At 44.4% G+C, this 20,877-nt stretch overlaps 2 protein-coding genes and 3 non-coding genes across 5 annotated transcripts; all 5 read right to left on the reverse strand.

Moving 5' to 3' along the window:
- Positions 1–3,344: 3,344 nt before the first annotated feature.
- TRNAC-GCA (transfer RNA cysteine (anticodon GCA)) lies at positions 3,345–3,416 on the reverse strand. Its single transcript has one exon. It is a non-coding gene; the product is annotated as a tRNA-Cys (tRNA).
- A 657-nt stretch (positions 3,417–4,073) lies between these two features.
- On the reverse strand, positions 4,074–7,996 carry SPMAP1 (sperm microtubule associated protein 1). Its single transcript, XM_019980701.2, has 3 exons — positions 7,265–7,996; positions 5,412–5,511; positions 4,074–4,346 (listed from the first exon to the last, which is right to left on the reverse strand). The coding sequence occupies exons 1-3, from the start codon at positions 7,469–7,471 to the stop codon at positions 4,189–4,191; spliced, it is 465 nt and encodes a 154-aa protein (XP_019836260.1). The 5' UTR covers positions 7,472–7,996; the 3' UTR covers positions 4,074–4,188.
- Positions 7,997–10,772: 2,776 nt separating this feature from the next.
- Positions 10,773–15,228, reverse strand: RPL23 (ribosomal protein L23). The gene is made up of 5 exons (XM_019982392.2): positions 15,096–15,228; positions 14,426–14,509; positions 14,007–14,135; positions 11,011–11,124; positions 10,773–10,900 (listed from the first exon to the last, which is right to left on the reverse strand). The coding sequence occupies exons 1-5, from the start codon at positions 15,106–15,108 to the stop codon at positions 10,818–10,820; spliced, it is 423 nt and encodes a 140-aa protein (XP_019837951.1). The 5' UTR covers positions 15,109–15,228; the 3' UTR covers positions 10,773–10,817.
- On the reverse strand, positions 14,259–14,394 carry LOC139177853 (small nucleolar RNA SNORA21). Its single transcript, XR_011562319.1, has one exon. It is a non-coding gene; the product is annotated as a small nucleolar RNA SNORA21 (small nucleolar RNA).
- A 5,274-nt stretch (positions 15,229–20,502) lies between the features above and the next one.
- Positions 20,503–20,574, reverse strand: TRNAC-GCA (transfer RNA cysteine (anticodon GCA)). The gene has a single exon. It is a non-coding gene; the product is annotated as a tRNA-Cys (tRNA).
- Between the last annotated feature and the right edge of the window lie 303 nt (positions 20,575–20,877).

The raw sequence follows: 20,877 nt of genomic DNA on the forward strand, positions 1-20,877 counted from the left end.
CAAAGATGGGCTCAATAAAGGACAGAAATGGTATGGACCTAACAGAAGCAGAAGATATTAAGAAGAGATAGCAAGAATATACAGAAGAACTGTACAAAAAAGATCTTCACAACCCAGATAATCACGATGGTGTGATCACTCACCTAAAGCCAGACATCCTGGAATGTGAAGTCAAGTGGGCCTTAGAAAGCATCACTATGAACAAAGCTAGTGGAGGTGATGGAATTCCAGTTGAGCTATTCCAAATCCTGAAAGGCTGTGAAAGTGCTGCACTCAATATGCCAGCAAATTTGGAAAACTCAGCAGTGGCCACAGGACTGGAAAAGGTCAGTTTTCATTCCAATCCCAAAGAAAGGCAATGCCAAAGAATGCTCAAACTACCGCACAATTGCATTCATCTCACACGCTAGTAAAGTAATGCTCAAAATTCTCCAAGCCAGGCTTCAGCAATATGTGAACCGTGAACTTCCTGATGTTCAAGCTGGTTTTAAAAAAGGCAGAGGAACCAGAGATCAGATTGCCAACATCCGCTGGATCATGGAAAAAGCAAGAGAGTTCCAGAAAAACATCTATTTCTGCTTTATTGACTATGCCAAAGCCTTTGACTGTGTGGATCACAATAAACTGTGGAAAATTCTGAAAGAGATGGGAATACCAGACCACCTGATCTGCCTCTTGAGAAATTTGTATGCAGGTCAGGAAGCAACAGTTAGAACTGGACATGGAACAACAGAATGGTTCCAAATAGGAAAAGGAGTTCATCAAGGCTGTATATTGTCACCCTGTTTATTTAACTTATATGCAGAGTACATCATGAGAAACGCTGGACTGGAAGAAACACAAGCTGGAATCAAGATTGCCAGGAGAAATATCAATAACCTCAGATACGCAGATGACACCACCCTTATGGCAGAAAGTGAAGAGGAACTAAAAAGCCTCTTGATGAAGGTGAAAGTGGAGAGTGAAAAAGTTGGCTTAAAGTTCAACATTCAGAAAACGAAGATCGTGGCATCCAGTCCCATCACTTCATGGCAAATAGATGGGGAAACAGTGGAAACAGTGTCAGACTTTATTTTTCTGGGCTCCAAAATCACTACAGATGGTGACTGCAGCCATGAAATTACAAGACGCTTACTCCTTGGAAGGAAAGTTATGACCAACCTAGATAGCATATTCAAAAGCAGAGACATTACTTTGCCAACAAAGGTCCGTCTAGTCAAGGCTATGGTTTTTCCTGTGGTCATGTATGGATGTGAGAGTTGGACTGTGAAGAAGGCTGAGCGCTGAAGAATTGATGCTTTTGAACTGTGGTGTTGGAGAAGACTCTTGAGAGTCCCTTGGACTGCAAGGAGATCCAACCAGTCCATTCTGAAGGAGATCAGCCCAGGGATTTCTTTGGAGGGAATGATGCTGAAGCTGAAACTCCAGTACTTTGGTCACCTCATGCGAAGAGTTGGCTCATTGGAAAAGACTCTGATGCTGGGAGGGATTGGGGGCAAGAGGAGAAGGGGACGACAGAGGATGAGATGGCTGGATGGCATCACTGACTCGATGGACATGAGTCTCAGTGAACTTCGGGAGTTGGTGATGGACAGGGAGGTCTGGTGTGCTGCGATTCATGGGGTCGCAAAGAGTGAGACACGACTGAGCGACTGATCTGATCTGATGCTCTCTTCTTACAGTGGTTTCTTCATAGAGGAAAAAAAAATGTATGGTCATGATACATTTGCTTTTATACCCAAACACCCCTCCAATTCTGGGGTAATACCTCATGTTGTCAGACTTGGTGAGATAAGACCATCATCTCCCCTTCATTGAAAAAGGAAATGGCAACCCACTCCAGTGTTCTTTCCTGTAGAATCCCATGGACAGAGGAGCCTGGCGGGCTACAGTCCATGGGGTTGCAAGGAGTTGGACATGGCTGAGCAATTAACACACACTTCTCCCATTCATGGAGGAAAACGACAAACGTGTCAGACCAGGGCTCAGCCAATCAAATGCTTCCACTTGGCATTGTCAAACTTGAGAAACTGTTGTGGAGATGTCGGTGCAGCTGGAACAATATCCACAGCACAGTGACGAATGTCTAGGGTTGGTGGTACCAGCAGCAGACACTTCTAGGTATATAACTGAGCTGGATTTCTAAATTGTATCTAGAAAAAGTGGGTAGGTCTTTTTATTTTTTATTTTATTGGAGTATAGTTGATTTACAATGTTGTGTTAATTTCTGCTGTGCAGCAAAGTGAATCAGTTATACATTCTTTCCCCATATAGATTATTACAGAGTATTATTACAGAGAACTGAATAAGTTCCCTATGTGGTGGGTCTTTTTAAAAGCTATCTCTTTCTTGAGCAATAAAATGCTCTTGCTCTAAATGGCTAGGTGCAAATGTGTGAACTTCCATTAGACTGAAAGTGAAACCCTTTACCATAGATTGGGACTCGAACCCAGTCAAAACCCTGCTTGGGACTTGAACCCAGACAAGATTATGGTATCTCGTTTCAGGGCCTAATAAAGCTCAGGTTCTTGATGTCTCATCACAGAAAGAATTCCATGAGAGACAAAATGATAGGTAAGAAATGGATTTATTCAGATTCAGAGAGAAACACACTCCACAGACAGAGGGAGGGCCATCGCAGAAGGCAGGTGTGGCCATGATATGTGGTGTAGTTGGTTTTTATAGGCTGGGTAATTTTGTATGCTAATTGAGTGGGAGGATTATTCCAACTCTTTTGGGGAAGGTTCCAGGATTTGGGCCACTGCCCATTCCTTGGTCTTCTAACAGTGTCTTGGAACTGTCATGGCACCTCTGGGTGTGTCATTTCACTTCTGATCGAGGATCAAGGACTAGACTTGTCTGCCATCTTGGTCCCATTTGATTCTAATCAGTTTATGTTGTGTCCGTAGGCTATGTCATTCTCTCAAAAGTTGTGTCCTTCTTCCTGTTAGAAAAGTTCAGGAAAGTTGTTTGTAAAAGTTGTTACAAAGGTCCTGTTACCAAAGTTCCCTGAGGACAGCTGCCCTCTTTCATCCTTTAATTCACCGCAGACTTGTGTGTAGTAAGCCCTCAACTATATATGTTATACCAACATCTTTATCTTTATTCTGTCACACATCATATCGATAAATTGTAATCACAGCTCTCAGATCTAAGAATTTCCTCAGGGGCTTTGTCTTAATTGAAGACCTGTGGAATCCTCCAGGGATTTATCCTCATTGTTTGGAATATGAGAGTAACTAGTTCATCTGGACAAGAATCCCTTGGGAGTTCTTATCTTCCTCCTCTAGTCATCCTGGGGCTGGGAGTGAAGCATTTAATGGAAGTAAAATGGTAAAGCAGGAAGGGGGCACCCGGATTTGAACCGGGGACCTCTTGATCTGCAGTCAAATGCTCTACCCCTGAGCTATACCCCCAGAGCCTATGGGTGGTGTCTTCCTTGTCTACTTATGGTGACTCAATACAAACAGTTTCCACCCACTGTAGAATTCCTGCAAGCTTTGTATTCCAAAGCTCCACTCCCTTTGTATCTGTAATCTGGTTTGGCTTTTTTCTTGGCCACCAATAAAAGGGGTGGGAGCACTTGAAAACTGACACGCTGGAAACTAGCTGAAAAGGAAAGTGATATAGCATTGATAGAGAAAGCTTCCACAAACACCATATTACTGTGTCATGATCCTCAGCTCCAGATATCACCCTGTTCATCCCCTGCCTCGTGAGGAGTTGAGGGTGGGAAGGAGGAGGAAAACATCAGTTCTTTTGGATGGATGATCCAGAAAAATCAGAAACTCCTCAGGACAACCAACAATCCCTGTGGCCACGTTGCCTGCTCTGTTCTTGATGGATACAGTAGGTAGCTTCTGACCTGGGCCCTCCTGATGCCTGGGAAAGGGTTTCTGAGGGCTTAAGTAGTGTGCTTCCTCCTTATATAGGGGAGGCCAGAGGCTTCTCCTCTCAAGTCTGGCAATCTATTTACACAGAGTTTAAGGGCACTTTCCGCTCCCACCTCCTCCACAGGGTAGAGAAGCTGAGGGTGGAGAAACTAGCTTTCCCCCTCCCCCAGTCTCAGGGATGAAACAGCACACTGAGGCACTTACACAAAAGTTTTATTATAAAATAACACTGAGAGTTCATATACACATCTGTTTTAGAAATTCAGGTGGAGGAGCATGAAGAGAAGAGCTGCTGTTAAAAGAGAGGGAACCTGGTGATCTCTCCAAAGACAGATGGGCAGTGGCGAAGGGCTGGAGTGTTCCGGCGATAGCCAAACCGACCATTGAACCCCTGGATTGCTTTCAGATTGGTATTATAGTGGTCATGCCCGGTCACTTGCTGGAGAGAATGCCCTTGGGGGACAGAGAGAGAGGCCTGAGCCTATATTCAGCCCTTTCTTGTTTTCCCTACTCCCATTGGGCTGGCATAGGAGGCTCACTCAGTTATAGTCACTGTGCTCCCACGTCCCTGCTGAACCCTGAGTCCTGAAGAGCCAAGGGTGGATGAGGTGGAAGAGACAGATGGAATCCTGGAAACCAATCCTCATACTAGGGATAGCATGCAGAGGGAGCATGGATGATATGTGCTGGGAGAAGAAGGGCCAGAAGCTTCTGGGCTCGGCTGAACTTGCCTTGCACCCTGGAGAACTGAGAAGATTTCACCCTTGTATCTGACCCATCTGGAGAAAACAGATGAGCTCAATTTGGCCAATGGTGCGAGGGATCATGTGACTAGGTGGGGTAGGAGGAGGGCTTACCCTGCCAGAAAAACAGCTCTCAACGCTCACTTTTCCTACTGCTGCTAAATTGGGCCTGGAGAGTGAGGAGGACACAGTCTGCTCTGGGAGCAATGAGAACACAGGCTTCCCTTGGAAATAGTGTAATTTGAATCTCAGCTCAGCCCTTCTTGGTGTTGGTGGTGGTGTAATTGCTAAGTCATGTCTGACTCTTGCGACCCCATAGACTATAGCCTGCCAGGCTCCTCTGTCCATGGGATTTCCCAGGCAAAAATACTGGAGTGGTTTGCCATTTCCTCCTCCAGGGGATCTTCCCAAAGCAGGGATTGAACCCATATCTTCTGTATCGGCAGGCAGATTCTTTACCACTGAGCTACCATGGAACTCCAACCTTTCTTAACAAATCATTTTAACTCTCTAAAACTCAATTTCCCTGGCTGTAACTTAAGGATATTCTGAGGATAAAAAGCACCTGATATACAGTGGGTGCTCAATAACTAACTATCAGGGAGCACTGTAACACAATCTGCTCATGCATGAGAAGAAAACTGGAGGATGCAGTCAGTCGCTGGGTCTCTTTCCCTTCCAGGTCTCTTTAGGACCCAGTTTCTCTCACTGTGGAAGGCACACCACTCTTCCCAGGTGAGATCATGATGAGATTCGAAAGGGAGGTGGCACTTGCCTGCCCCTGCCCAGTTTCTCCTGTTGAGGTATCTCTGTCCTTGCCCGAAGATGTGGAAATAATCCACTATCCAACCATCCCTTCCTGTACCGCCATGATCCTGAGAGTGAGAGAGAAAATGCAGAAGACTGTCAGCCATGATGCCGATAAAAGCACAGTCCAACCCCTGCCTCCTGTCTTGTTGGGGGAGGGAGAGGTCACAGCCCAGGGGTAAAAGGGCCAGACAGATTAAATATACTTAGTGACCTATTGCCTTTCAGTGAGATGCGTTGTAGTTTGGTAGTTATAGGCTCAGTGTCTAATGCCAGAGAAAGTATAAGTGTTAGTCGCTCAGTCCTATCCAACTCTTTGGGAACCCATAGCCTGTAGCCTGGAGAAGGAAATGGCACCCCACTCCAGTACTCTTGCCTGGAAAATCCCATGGACAGAGGAGCCTGGTAGGCTGCAGTCCATGGAGTCTCGAAGAGTTGGACACAACTGAGAGACTTCCCTTTCACTTTTCACTTTCATGCATTGGAGAAGGAAATGGCAACCCACTCCAGTGTTATTGCCTGGAGAATCCCAGGGACGGGGGAGCCTGGTAGGCTGCCGTCTATGGGGTCACACAGAGTCAGACACGACTGAAGTGATGCAGGCAGCAGCAGCAGCCTGTAGGCTGCCAGACTCCTCTATCCATGAAATTCTCCAGGTAAGAATACTGGAGGGGGGTAGCCATTCCCTTCTCCAGGGGTCTTCCCAACCCAGGGATTGAACCCAGGTCTCCCACATCACAGGCAGATTCTTTACTGTCTGAAACATCAGGGAAAACTGGTTCTAATTCCAGTTCTGCCCCTAACAAGACCTTAGGTCAAAGACACAGCTTTTTTGGAGCTCAGTTTCCTCAACAGTACTTTGAGGTTGAAGTGAGACATAAACTGACCTCAAATAAAGGGTCTGGCAAATTTCAGTAAACACGATCTTCATTTAAATGAAAATACCACCTACCACAAACGGTGGTTGTGACGACTAAAGAAAACTTACAAAATGGAACATAGAAAGTTTCAAAAGTGTGTACATCATATTATTTTTCAACTTTTAAGTTCTGGAGTTTTCCCCCATTTTCTGTTTCCTTGTGTTATAAATATTACATGAGTAGCCAGTGAACACACCCAAATATGGAACACACCTATGTGAGTCCGTGTGCCTGTACCGAACGAACGCACATGAGCACACAACCACCCGGGACCACTGAAACTCCAAGACGTGTTCACAGAATAACCCGCATTCAGTCCTCCTCTCCCCGTATCACTGATATGTATTAATAGTCACAAATACTGGAAGCAAAAGGGTTGAAAAAATTGGAGCCGTCAGCCTGTAATAGCCTCAGAATCTTTGATCCCTGTAAGGGGGATGTGCAACTGAGTAGAAGCGAGGGCTGGGTAAGTTGGGAGGTTTCCTTTCAATCTGTTCAAAGAAGGTCGCATTACGTCACCGGACCGAGGGCACCTCGCCTAGTGGGCCTCGCGGGGTCGGGCTTTGAGAATCTGCGGCGTGAGATCACCCCAAAGGGTGAATCCGTGACGCCAAAAAGGACAACGAACCCAATTTCTTTGGCAGAGGCTCGCAGAGATCTGAAATGAGATCATTCTCAAATTCAGGCATGGAAGGTGAGCTCAGTAAGTTCGTGCTCAACACCTGTCTCCTGCCTCCAGCAATTCTGGAGTTTCATCCAGAAAGCTGAGAGGGTGCAAATCCGGCAGCCTCCGTGGTGGTGAGGGCGCTGGCATGAGACGCCCGGATCTGGGAAGTCAGCCCGCCACCTGGGCCAAGCTCTGCGGACGCAGATAGCCGGGTCCTACGCGGGGCTCGGGTACCTGATCAGTCTCCCGCAGGATCGGCGGAACCACGCGGCTCCGGAAGTACCGGCGGGAGTGGCAGTCCTGCTGCGCGTTGTAGGGCGGAATCGCCGACCAGAGCTTGGGCCTCAGGTGCTCGTAGGAGCGGGCCATGGTGCTCACCGCCACCCCATCCAGAATGAACCCCTTCTCCCGCCGCAGAGGACACGCGCAAAGGTGCGCCATTCAGACCACCGCAGCCTCCGAGGGCTTTTCTGGCAGAAGCGGAGTGTCCTAGGTGGAGGCTCCCCGGCACATTGTGACGTGGAATTAAACATCACGTAGGCGTCACAGTAGGGGACACAAACCCGATTGTCCCCATCCTACGGGGTAGCCTCACAGGGATGTGGGGGTAGTTGCTTGCATGGTCCCGAGGTGAGGGATGTCTAGGAGGGAACTATGCAAGAGGATTCAGAGATTGAAGAGAAGGGGGATGACTGAATGTGGCTGTGAGCGCAGTCGGTCCCAACTCCCCGTGCTCCTTTTAAGAGCAAGGTTCTCTGCTCCCACGTTGTTATATACATTTACCAAACCCAGTTCCTTTGAAAAGCCTGAACCCTGAATGGATCAGTTCAGACAGCATCTACTTCCAACTCGAATTTTACAGAACAGTAGGTTGACACCACCCTTATGGTAGAAAGTGAAGAGGAACTAAAAAGCCTCTTGATGAAAGTGAAAGAGGAGAGTGAAAAAGTTGGCTTAAAGCTCAACATTCAGAAAACTAAGATCATGGCATCCGGTCCCATCACTTCATGGCAAATAGATGGGGAAACAGTGGAAACAGTGTCAGACTTTATTTTTCTGGGCTCCAAAATCACTGCAGATGGTGACTGCAACCATGAAATTAAAAGATGCTTACTCCTTGGAAGGAAAGTTATGACCAACCTAGATAGCATATTCAAAAGCAGAGACATTACTTTGCCAACAAAGGTCTGTCTAGTCAAGGCTATGGTTTTTCCAGTGGTCATGTATGGATGTGAGAGTCAGACTATAAAGAAAGCTGAGCACCAAAGAATTGATGCTTTTGAACTGTGGTGTTGGAGAAGACTCTTGAGAGTCCCTTGGACTGCAAGGAGATCCAACCAGTCCATCCTAAAGGAGATCAGTCCTGGGTGTTCATTGGAAGGACTGATGTTGAAGCTGAAACTCCAATACTTTGGCCACCTCATGGGAAGAGTTGACTCATTGGAAAAGACCCTGATGCTGGGAGGGATTGGGGGCGGGAGGAGAAGGGGATGACAGAGGATGAGATGGCTGGATCATCGATGGACATGAGTTTGGGTAAACTCTGGGAGTTGGTGATGGACAGGGAGGCCTGGCATGCTGCGATTCATGGGGTCACAGAGTCGGACATGACTGAGCAACTGAACTGAAGTTGAAGTTCGGCAATGTTGGGATATTTCCTAATTCATTTAGTGGCAGATCCAGAACCAGAACTTACCTCCTGACTTCCAGTATATCCACTTAAATCACTTCTCCCCTCCCTACCCAATTCATCAGCTAATATATCTCCTCCTGATAAATTAAAAAACCCATCAAAACAGTAAGTTGACACATATTACCATACTTTTCCCCTCTGGTTAATTTTGTGTATATAATAGGATATAGCAAAACATGAACAATCATTTTCTCCAATTATTGTTAAAGGGATTTTTCTTTCTAGTTTACTTCCCCAATTTCCCTTTATATAGATGCTTTACAAAGGGCCTTTAGAAATTCCTCTGCTCCTATGAACTGAGGTGCTATTCACAAATGAGGCAACAAATTCAGGAATTCTTTTATGTTACCAGTTTATTGTGGTGATTGTTTCATTGCTAAGTCAGGTCTGACTGCTGTAACCCCCGCGGACTGTATCTTGCCAAGCTCCTCTGTCCATGGGATTCTCCAGGCAAGAATACTGGAGTGGGTTGCCATTTCTTTCTCCAGGAGATCTTCCCAACCCAGGGTAGAACCTGGGTCTCCTGCATTGCAGGCAGATTTTTACCCAGTGAGCTACAAGGGAAGCCTGTTTATTGTACAAAAGCACATGTATTAATTAGAAAAAGTTTGCATTATACCTGTTTAGCTGAGTTGGTAAAGAATCAGCCTGCAGTGAAGGAAACCAGGATTCGATCCCTGGGTCAGGAAGATCCCTTGGAGAAGGAAATGGCAACCAGCTCCGGTATTCTTGCCTGGAGAATCCCATGGACAAAGCCTGGCAGGATACAGTCCATGGGGTCCTAAGATTCGGACATCACTTCCCAACTAACCCACCACATACTTGTACATAATCAATGGTCCTGATGTATCAACTTAGCATGTTTAATCTTTTTATACTAGGATAGGCAAGTCTTACATTAAGTCAAATGTGAAATCATAGAAGTCTATAGCTTTTGACACTGTCATGTCTTGGCTCTCTGCAACCCCATGGACTGTGGCCCGTCAGGCTCCTGTGTCCATGGAATTTTCCAAACAATATTGGAGTGGGTTGCCATTTCCTCCTCCAAGGGAATCTTCCCCACCCTGATCTCCTGTATTGGCAGTCAGTTTCTTGGGAGTACCTGGGGGCTTCATGTCACATTAAACACTTGAAATTCACCAGTCTGGAGGATGGGGTAGGGGAGACAGATCTACTGTACAAACTCTGCTAGATACATGAACACAAACTAGTGTAAAAATCCTCTTCCAACATCTTTAGGCCAGACTACTGATCCAAACCAGCCGAGCGCTCATTTCTCAAGCCCTGCTGCTGCTGCTAAGTTGCTTCAGTCATGTCCGACTCTGTGCGACCCCATAGACAGCAGCCCACCAGGCTTCCCCGTCCCTGGGATTCTCCAGGCAAGAACACTGCAGTGGGTTGCCATTTCCTTCTCCAATGCATGAAGGTGAAGTCTCAGCCGTGTCTGACTCTTCGTGACCTCATGGACTGCAGCCTACCAAGGTCCTCCGTCCATGGGATTTTCCAGGCAAGAGTACTGGAGTGGGTTACCACTGCCTTCTCCATGAATGTTACCTAAATCAACTCTCATGGCTTGGGGGAGGAAAAAGGGTATTAGCCTGCTGTGTTAACATTCTATCATCTTTTATTCTCAAGCTAGGGTTTGGAAGATGTATGCTGTCGAAATAGTTTTGATAGCAAAAAAAAAAAAAAGACTTGTAGATATTAACAACTTAGTCATCTTTCATGAGAACAATTACCACGTGTTAGGTTTTATAAATATAAATGCATTCATGTACCAATTTACCCAAAGAAAACCTGTAACTGCAAAGTGCACATTATATACGTGTGTACCCCAAAGGGTGTCCCTATTCACATCATTCCTTGAAGTCCATGAGTGTCCAGGATCTGACCATACATTCTACCTTATCTCAAATAGCTTTCTAATTGCAGGGCAGTTACCTGGGCTAACAAACAGTATATATCATCTATAATTTAAGAACTAAAAAATTCAGGTAAGGATTAGGTGGTATCAAGAGTAACATGTAGAAACAAACAGGAGGGCAAGCATTGGGAGCAAATAATTTTTATTTTTTTTACAAATACACCAAAGAATCATGCAATGCTGCCAGCGTTGGATGCAATCCTGGGCCACAAGTCTGCACATTCCTTTGCAACTGGTCCTGTGATGGCGGAACCTGCATAAAAGAATGAAGCGACACAAGCTCAAAGGGTCCTTTCCTTGCACACTTCTTGAGTTGAATCATCAAATCTCAAAAGCTGAACAAAGACATGGATTCTTTCTTACCTTTCATCTCGCCTTTATTGTTTACTATGACCCCTGCATTATCTTCAAAGTAAAGAAACACACCATCTTTTCTCCGGTATGACTTTCGTTGTCGAATTACCACCGCTGGATGTACTGCGAGGGGAAAAAAAACAGTTGTCATTAAACCTGTCAAGTACCAATGTCACCATGAGAAAAGCGGTTTACACCTTGTCTAGCTTCCCAACATTCCCCATTTGGACAGAATGCGTCCTCATTAGCTTTTACATTTCCTAAAATCAAGTGCAAAAGAGAATAAATATCCATCACCCCTTAAGGAAAGACCTTACTTCTAAGTTCAAACTATAAGCATTTCCTTACAAGCATGAATCTGTACTCTGGGAGTACAGATCAGCAACATACCAACAGGAAACTTGTTAAGCACATTCTATACATTTCCCTACTTCACCCAAGAGGTAGGTACTGTTAAGATCCCAATGTCATAGTATTGAGAAACGGACCTTCCTCATACTAGAGAGGCCAAGCTAGTAACTCCTCATTACACAATATTCCATCCTCATTTCTATCAGGACCTCCAAGTACAAACTTTGATATAAAATTAGCACTTTATGCCATTTTAACTGCAAGGTACATGTTTTAATAGGCAACCTTGGAATTAACCTAAATATCTCAGGGCACATGCACAGAACACAATCACTTTAAATGATTATACATTTCTATAATTTTTTATATCCAAGACAATCATCTGTGAAGCAAGAATGAGTTATGGGAAGGAAATGGTCTTACTTACAATGGAAGATAGAACATACAACAAAATACAAAAAAATGATTATCTCTTGGAGGCCTAAGAGTTGCTTAACAGAAATTCAACTTGTATTTCTTATTTAATTAACTCTAGGTTTAACTTTTTGAGAAACTGCTTTCCAGGGTCATAAGTAACTTTTTAAAACCTACCTGCTCTAAAGTGAATATTTCCCAGATATTTAAAGCATTGACTTCACTTACTAGAGTCAGACAGACCTGAATTCAAATCTTGACTGACAGTAGTTTGGAGACCTTGAACAGGTCATGCAATCTTATGATATTTAAGCTTTCCTCTTGCAAACTAGGGATAATAGTTAAAATTTCTATATGTAAGATGTGGTGGTTTAGTCGCTAAGTTGTGTCCTACTTGTGCGACCCTGACTGTAGCCGAACAGATTCCTCTGTCCATAGGACTTTCCAGGCAAGAATACTGGCGTGGGTTGCCATTTCCTTCACCAGGGAATCTTCCTGACCCAGGGATCAAACCGGGGTGTCCTGCCCTGCAGGCAGATTCTTTACCGACTGAGCTACCAGGGAAGCCCCATATTTTAAGATGAGACTGGAAATAGGGGATTTTTTAGGCTATCCTTGAAGCAAGTACTATGTTCAGACAGTCTTTTGAATTTTTAACAATGGGATACACACTGAGTGACAGGTAATGCTGACTGAGACTCTCCATTGGACGCTTATGTATTTAGCAATTCTCACAAATGAATCTAATAAATAAGGTCATATGAATTCAGGATTCTGGATTTCCAGTCCTGTCCTTTCTCACATTTCTGCGTGTTATAATGTGTAGTCTAAAACCCACCTGTAACTTTTAGTTGACCCTCTGTATCTGCTGATTCAACCTCAGGTTGTGTGACAGTAATATATATTTAGTGGGAAAAAAATCTGTGTTTAAGTGCACCCGTGCAGTTCAAACCCATGCTGTTCAAGGGCTAACAGTATCATTTAGAAGAAACAAGGCCCGAAGAATAAAGTAATAGAGTTGGAAAGTCAGACCTAGCTTTAAAACAAGAAGTGTTCTGGTCTGTCCCACAACTGATTGAGACAGACAGCATGCCCTGCTGCCATCTCACCCACAGTGATGGACAACTGCTCTGCCCTTCCCTGACAGGTTCCCAGGCCACAGACCAGACCCAGCACGTGTTCTAGGAGGACAGCCTGTCCAGTTGCATGCTAACCCTGATCAACACACTGCTTTATCAGTGCTTAACTGCAATGGTTATTCCTTGCCTATCAAGTCCCCAAGTGCATACTGAAGGTCAACAGAGCTAGAAAGTCAGTGCATTGAATATCAGAAGCTGTAAAGGCAGACAATTCAGCACTGTCTCAGCCCCAACCCCTAATCCATACATGTAGTGGGAAAACTTTTTGGGGTGGTCCACAATTAGGCAATGAGCAGCCTCAGGTTTCAGTTTCTATCAGAAGAGATTTAGAAGTAACCATACTGAACTTTTTGTTCAGTCGCAACTCTGAGTTAATCTTATCTATGTATCATTAGAAAGTGAAAAGTTAAGTTGCTCAGTCGTGTCCAACTCTTTGCGACCCCATGGACAGCAGCCTACAAGGCTCCACCGTCCACAGAATTTTCCAGGCAAGAATACTGGAGTGGGCTGCCATTTCCTTTGCCATATGTATCATCACTCCCTTTCAAATTAGTTCCTGAAAAGAAACTTGCCTGGGGTGATTCAGGTCTTAAGGCTTAACTCTCATCTGGTACCACCTAGTCTGTAGCCAAGTAATCAGCAACTAACTAAAGACAATTATCTGCTCTCACAGAAGAGACAACCCTAAATGTCACATACAAAAATTACCACCTGGATTCAAGGTTATTTGGGAAAGGGGAGAGAATGGGGTAAGGAGAGGTGTCAAGAAGGAAATGAGCAGACGACGACTAGAATTAGAATATTCCAGATAGGGGACACAGCAAGAATCGGAGGCACAAAGGAAGGAATATAAGTTGAAACAAAAAAACAAGAACTAAAAGGAGACAGCTTGAGAAGGAATCATGTGTGGATGGACTGTAAATCCCAGTAGGACATGGCTCTTTAGTGTAGGTATGTGAGACAAGTCTGTTAACTACTGTTAACTAGATCAAGCTTTAAGAGGCCCTGAGAATGGCAAAATTACTGTTCCATTTTTCCAATAATGAGAGAAATCTTTCAACTGTCCATAGACCAAAAGGAGAATTCCATCTCTCTACTCACCCTTCTTTCTGAGCTCTGGTTTGCCTTTCTTGACTGTGGCCATCACCATGTCACCCACACCAGCAGCAGGAAGTCTATTCAATCGTCCCTTGATCCCCTTCACAGAGATGATATATAGATTTTTGGCTCCTATAAAAGAATGTAAACAAACATGGAGACTACTTTTGAAGGCCAATCAGGCAGTGCTGCTATTTTCCAACACCACCTCCTCCACTTACACTCCCAAGCAGATAGTCCCCACTAGGTGGAACACCCTGTCACACCACCGATTGAAGCAAAACAACACAACAAGCTGCCGCTTCACCCAAAAGCGGTGTTTTCACTCTGCCCTTTCTTGACGGCTCAGCGGGTCATCAGCAAAAGGCCCACTGAGTGCTTTTAAAAGGGTGAGTATGGCAGGGGGCAGCCGAAGGTCTCACCTGTGTTGTCAGCACAGTTAATCACGGCTCCAACCGGAAGACCCAAGGAAATCCGGAATTTCGCACCAGAGGACCCACCACGTCCTGTAAGTAGGAAGGGAAACAGGAGGTCACTGCCCAGTCACGGTTCGAAGTCCCTTTCACATGCTTAAAGTAGAAGTTCACTCGCGTATGCTTTGGGAAACGGCACACTGTAGATTCGTTCTCTTTAGGAATCCACACACTCCCTGCCCCATGTGCCACACAGTTCTCAAGGCCAACAGCCAAGTCCTCACTACGACGACATTAGACTGAGATTAACTGGCCCGGAAGACTCAATTCTCGATCCAACTTTTGCACCACTCAATTCTTCCTGCAGGGTGGGAGACTGCACAAGGCGCCCACACTGGGGCTTAAGTCAGTCCAACTCCAATCCCGTTACTGCAGCGGTGACGCGGAGTGAACCCGCAGAGTTCGACCTAGAGTCACGACTGGATCCTGCCAACTCAACCCTCCAGCCGGCCCCCGTCACTTTCAGGGGCTCTCCCGGTGCTCTCCCGATGAACCCTCCAAGCCCTCTCGGGCCTCGCGCATAGCAAATCGCCCCAGCTGCCCACGGCCGCCGCTGCCGGCAAGGCCAGCTGCCACAGCGCAACAGATGGCGAAGGATCTTCCAAAGTCAAAAGCTCACCTCGCTTCGACATCTTGAAGGCCGGAAAGGGACAAAAAGGAAGTAGATACAAAGGACACTGGGATATGAACTCCGACGCCCCGCCCAATCTTGGCACGTGACCCGGAGTTTGCTCAATCCGCCTCTTTCCCCAGGGCGCTGTCTTATTACGTAATAAATGCGGGACGTCACCTAGAGCTCGCGATACAAAGTGAGCGGTGTTGGGGGTTGAAGGCTGCGGAATGAATGATACCCCAGAGTACTTTCAATAGGAGCTTGGGAGTAGTTGTTTGGGACACAGAAACATTGGTTTAATTGATCGGACCCCTTTTCTGAACACTATGTGCCAGGGACTTAGATGGACACTAGAGATTCAGAAATGATTAAATGGCCCCAGAGAACGCACGGGCGTTGAGGGCAAGGGCTAAAGAGCTGGAAATGGTTTCATTAGGCTGTGATACAACTGAGAGGTGCCATTATAGGGCTACAGATAACTCCATATTGTGTGTGCTTGGTCCCAACCCCACTTGTATTTTCTATGTCTTGCTATATTCATCATTCTTTTCACTGCCTCAGGCTTTCCCATTCTTCAGGCTTCTTCCTGTCGATGCATTCATTCAAATATTAAAAGACTACTGATTCCAGATTCTATCCTGGGCACAGGCTAGACTACGTCAGAACAAAACAAATCATTCTTGCCCTTATGAAAGTTACATCCAGTCAGGGTGGTGATGAAGGTGGGTATTAGATACAGAACCATAGACGTAATTGGAAAAGGAAATGGCAACCCACTCCAGTACTCTTGCCTGGAGAATCCCATGGACGGAGGAGCCTGGTGGGCTACAGTCCACGGGAACGCAAAGAGTCGGACACGACTGAGCGAATCCTTAGACGTAATAATGGCAGCATATAGTATGTTAGATGCTGATAAATACTATGAAAACAAAAGTAGAAAAAAAGTAAGAATCTGGAAGTGGGAAGAGGGGCAAATTGCAGTTCAAAATAGAATGGTCAGTGTGGGCTTTATGGAAGAAGTTGACATTAGGGCAAAGATTTTGAGATGAGGGCGTTAGCAATTTGATTGTCTAAGAAGAGCAGTCCAGACAGAGTCCTCAACCAATGAAAGACTCTAAGGTGGGATTGTGCCTGAACAATGTGAGGACCAGCAAGGAAGCCAGGAATGACTGGACAGAGTAAGTGAAGTGAAAAGCAATAGAATGAAGGTCAGAAGTAATGGAACTGGATCATGTAGGGCTCTGTACATCACTGTGGACTTTGACATTTACAGACTGAATTGGAAATCATTAAGTTGTAAGCAGAGGAGGGAAATGATTTGACTAATATGTCAGAAGGATCACTCTAATTGAGACTAGACTGTGGGAGGGAACACAAAGATACAAGTAAGAAGACCTATTTGGGAAGCTCTTGCAATAACTCAAAAGAAAAATGGTGGTGGTTTGGACCAGAATGGTAGCAGTAGAAGTACTGTAATGTGATCAGATTCTGGATATGTTTGGAGATAGAGCCAACAAAATGTGGGATGAAGAGAAAGAGGAGAAAATGTTTCCAAAGCTTGAGGTCTGAGCAAGTTGCCATCAACTGAGATGGGGAAAGCTGTGAGAGGAACAGCTTTGGGGGTAAGAATAGCAGTTCAGTTTTGAAGATGTTGAGTTAGATGTCTGTTAGACCAAAAGAGAGAAATTTCAATAGCAGGTTGGACGTATTAGCCTGGAGTTCCAGAAAGAGGGAGATAGAAATTTGGGAGTTGTCAGCATATAAGTAAAGCCATGATAGTGGATGAATTCAAAAAGAAGAAAGTGTAAATAAAAGAGATCATGGGCTAACCTCTGGAGCACTTCAACATTAAGAGGTCTCTAAATCTATCCATTTATAAATCATCCTTCTCACTCTTAAATCCTTCACTTGCTCCTGCCAGTTTCTCTAGCTACCAGTTTCTCTCTCTCCACTTAGCCGAATTCCATGTGTTTCTGAGTATATGGTTTCATTATCATTTTTGCCTCTCTTGATAAATGGAACCACCATAGGTGTGCCTCTGGGATTCCTGCCCAAGTTTTTTCAGTCTGCCTTCTCAGTGTCTCTGAAGTCTATCCACTTCTATCTCCTCTACTAACACTCTGGTCCAAGCCACCTCCATCTCTTGCCTAAACTACTGAAGCTCCACAATAGGTCTCTTGGCCTCTATTTCTCCCTCATCCATCCACTCAGTCTTCATATAATGGCCAGAAATAATTTTTCAGAATGTAAATATTACTATGTCACTCTCCTGAAAATCCTCCAGTGGTTTCTGTACTCTCAGAATGAAAGTTAAAATCCATATCATGGCCTACTGGGCCCTGATCTAGCATTGTTCTACCTCCTAACCTCATCTTGCACCATGTTCTCTCTCACTCTGCGGAGTTGGCCTTTTTGTCCCAGATACCATATATGCTCCTGAATAGCCATAAGCCTCACACATGCTTGGCATACTCTAGCCTGACTACCCTCATTGTGTATTTTTACACCATGTAAAGTGTTACATTTTTACATCTATTGATTTTTACAGATCTCAGCTTAAATATCTTTTTCTTAGAGAAATTTTACTCTGACTTCTCTTAAGAGGTATTTTTCCATCATACTATTTATTTCAGTTCTTAAATATGTATTTCATGACTTTGTTGAATGACTTCCCACCCCCACAGTTAGTCTATACGTTCCAGTAAAAGCTGAGTTCATGTTTTTTTGTTGTTGTTCAACAGTATATCCCCAGCATTCAGCATAGGGCCTGACTCAATAAATACGTGGCAAATGATTGCTGAACAAATGAAGTCTACCTCAATGGTTTCCATATGTCAGCATCCTGGCATGAAGGAATTTTCAGTCTTCTATGGCAAAATTAGAAATATTTGGAAAATACTGTGTTTCTCATAAAGCTACATTTGCTCAATTTAAAGGATTATCGTCTTCATCCTTTTTGTTGTTAAAAATGTTCCTTTACATCCTACATCAACTTTTCACCACCTCAACACCGCCATCTCTGGGATAGTTTCATTGGTCCATAAAAATCAGAGCTGCAAAATGATCTGTCTCTATTTCTTTACTTCCTGAGTGCACACATTCCTTGAACCCCTGTAATCTAGTTTATTTCCTCACTATATGACTGAAATTATACTACAAATTATGTATACTGATAAATTATACTAGAACGTCCCCGTGACCTACTCTTTCCGCAATCCAAGGACACTCCTCAGTCTTTATCTTACTTGACCTCACATTGTTGCACACTGGGACCGGTCCCATCTTCTTAACCCTCTTCACCTACGGTTTCCAAGATGCTAGTAATAATAGAAGTTACTATTTATGGAGTGTTCTTAAATACTAATCATTGAGTTAACCATTTTATAGGAATGTGACTTCTTGAATCCTCCCCACAACCGTGTGACTTAGGTATTATTAATCTCATTTTACAGATGAGGAAACTAGGAAATAGAAAGGTTAAGTGTTTTTGTCCAAGATCAAACAAATCATGAAAGGTAGAGATGGAATGGTGTCCTGAATCTGACTGATTCCAAAGTACAGGCTCTAAGCCACTATGCTATATTTCTCTCTCCTTACTCATTGCCCCTTCTCAGTATATTTCTCTGAGTTATCACACCACCCAATACCTTCCATTACTATCAATAAGCTGCTGCCGCTTCTAAGTCATTTCAGTCATGTCTGACTCTGTGTGACCCCATAGACGGCAGCCCACCAGGCTCCCCTGACCCTGGGATTCTCCAGGCAAGAACACTGGAGTGGGTTGCCATTTCCTTCTCCAATGCATGAAAGTGAAAAGTGAAAGTGAATTCGCTCAGTCGTGCCCGACTCTTCACTACCCCATGGACTGCAGGCTTCCATGCTTCTCTGTCCACGGGATTTTCCAGGCAAGAGTACTCCCAATTCTGTATCTCAGCCTATACTCCCAATTCTGTATCTCAGCCTAAGACATTTCTGCTTAGCTCTAGCTAGTATATGGAAACAGTGATAGGGACACCTCCACAGGCACTTCAGATTAACACATCCAAAACCAAAATCAATTTTTCCAGAAATTTTGCTTTTCTGCCTGTATTATTTGCTATTCTGCCAGTTGTCTTGGTTGGTTACTTAGAGCATTGGTTCTCAAATATTTTCATCTGAATATCCTTTACATTCTTAAATTACTGAGGACTCCAAAAAGGTTTTGTTTGTATAATTATATCTATCTACTGACAGTCACCAGATTAGAAATTTAAATTGTGAAATATTTAAGATGATCCATTACCTGTTAAAATCAGTTAAGTTCAGTTGTTTAGTCATGTCCGATTCTTGGCAACCCCATGGACTGCAGCATGCCAGGCTTCCCTGTCCATCACCAATTCCTGGAGCCTACTCAAACTCATGTCCATTGCGTCCATGATACCATCCAACCATCTCATCCTCTGTCGTCCCCTTCTCCTCCTGCCTTCAATCTTTCCCAGCATCAGGGTCTTTTCCAATGAGTCAGGTGGCCAAAATATTTGTAGCTTCAGCTTCAGCATCAGTCCTTCCAATGAATACTCAGGACTGATTTCCTTTAGGACTGCCTGGTTGGATCTCCTTGCAGTCCAAGGGACTCTCAAGAGTCTTCTCTAACACCACAGTTCAAAAGCGCGCTCAGCTGTATTTATAGTCCAACTCTCATATCCATACATGACTACTGGAAAACCACAGCTTTGACTAGACAGACCTTTGTTGGAAGAGTAATGTCTCTGCTTTTGAATATGCTGTCTAGGTTTGTCACAGTTTTTCTTCCAAGGAAAAAGTGTCTTTTAATTTGGTGGCTGCAGTCACCATCTGCAGTGATTTTGGAGCCCAAGAAAATAAAGTCTGTCACTGTTTCCATTGTTTCCCCATCTATTTGCCATGAAGAATTTGCCATCGGATGCCATGCTTTTCATTTTTTGAATGCTGAGAAAATACATATGCTTAAAAACAATTGTACTTAAATTTTAAAAATAATGAGACGAGTGGCTTCACTTTACGTTCCTTTAGAAATTTCTTTGATATCTGGCTAAATGAAAGACATCTGGATTTTCATGTTTCCACATTTAGTCTGTTGTGACATCATGTAGCCTCTGGAAAGCTGTACACATGAATGGACAAGAATGAAACAGGTAAGGAAGTGCGAAGTAAATTTTTTTTCCCTATGTGGAAAGGGTCTCACAGGCAGACGTGGAAGAATTCAACTTCCAAACTCAGATTGGAACCCGTTGGGTGGACCGGAAATTCCTTTATTTGGGTGTTGACCTTTTTAGAATGTGAAATCCACAGATGTCTGTAGACCAGTTTCGTATTCCCAGAAAACACTGACAAATGACCAAATATTTGCTACCTATCATGTTGAAGTGGATAAGGGTTTAAAAGTGAGGACGCAAGGGGGCACCCGGATTTGAACCGGGGACCTCTTGATCTGCAGTCAAATGCTCTACCCCTGAGCTATACCCCCTCTGCTGGTGGAAAGAAGATTACAGTTTATTTGTAGTGTTTTGGGGAGCAGACGGTGCCTTGGTGATTAACAATAGTTTGATATGTATGACTAACTCTTTCAGGTTTCCCAGGTTGATGCCTAAAGACCAAAAGAAAAAGCAATCTGGACCGAAACGGACCCGAAAGGTAAGAGGGAAGGATGGAAGGACGAAGTCCAGTCCGGCCAGACACACTGTGGTGTGCAATGAGATTTCTCTCCTCCAACAATTACAACCTCTTATACCTCTGACATCTGGGAATTCTTTAAGTCTAATTTCTATCC

The sequence above is a fragment of the Bos indicus genome, chromosome 19 (assembly GCF_029378745.1).
Source record: "Bos indicus isolate NIAB-ARS_2022 breed Sahiwal x Tharparkar chromosome 19, NIAB-ARS_B.indTharparkar_mat_pri_1.0, whole genome shotgun sequence".
NCBI lineage: Eukaryota > Metazoa > Chordata > Mammalia > Artiodactyla > Bovidae > Bos > Bos indicus.

Coding starts and splice junctions, on each gene's coding strand:
- SPMAP1 (XM_019980701.2), bottom strand. CDS start 7,471: ATGGCGCACCTTTGCGCGTGTCCTCTGCGGCGGGAGAAGGGGTTCATT. Junction 5,512..7,264: donor TCCTGCGGGAGACTGATCAG/GTACCCGAGCCC, acceptor TCTCACTCTCAG/GATCATGGCGGTACAGGAAG. Junction 4,347..5,411: donor GAGAAACTGGGCAGGGGCAG/GCAAGTGCCACC, acceptor CTGTCCCCCAAG/GGCATTCTCTCCAGCAAGTG.
- RPL23 (XM_019982392.2), bottom strand. Junction 11,125..14,006: donor ACCAGAGCTCAGAAAGAAGG/GTGAGTAGAGAG, acceptor TTCCCCTCGCAG/TACATCCAGCGGTGGTAATT. Junction 10,901..11,010: donor CAATAAAGGCGAGATGAAAG/GTAAGAAAGAAT, acceptor TCTTTTATGCAG/GTTCCGCCATCACAGGACCA.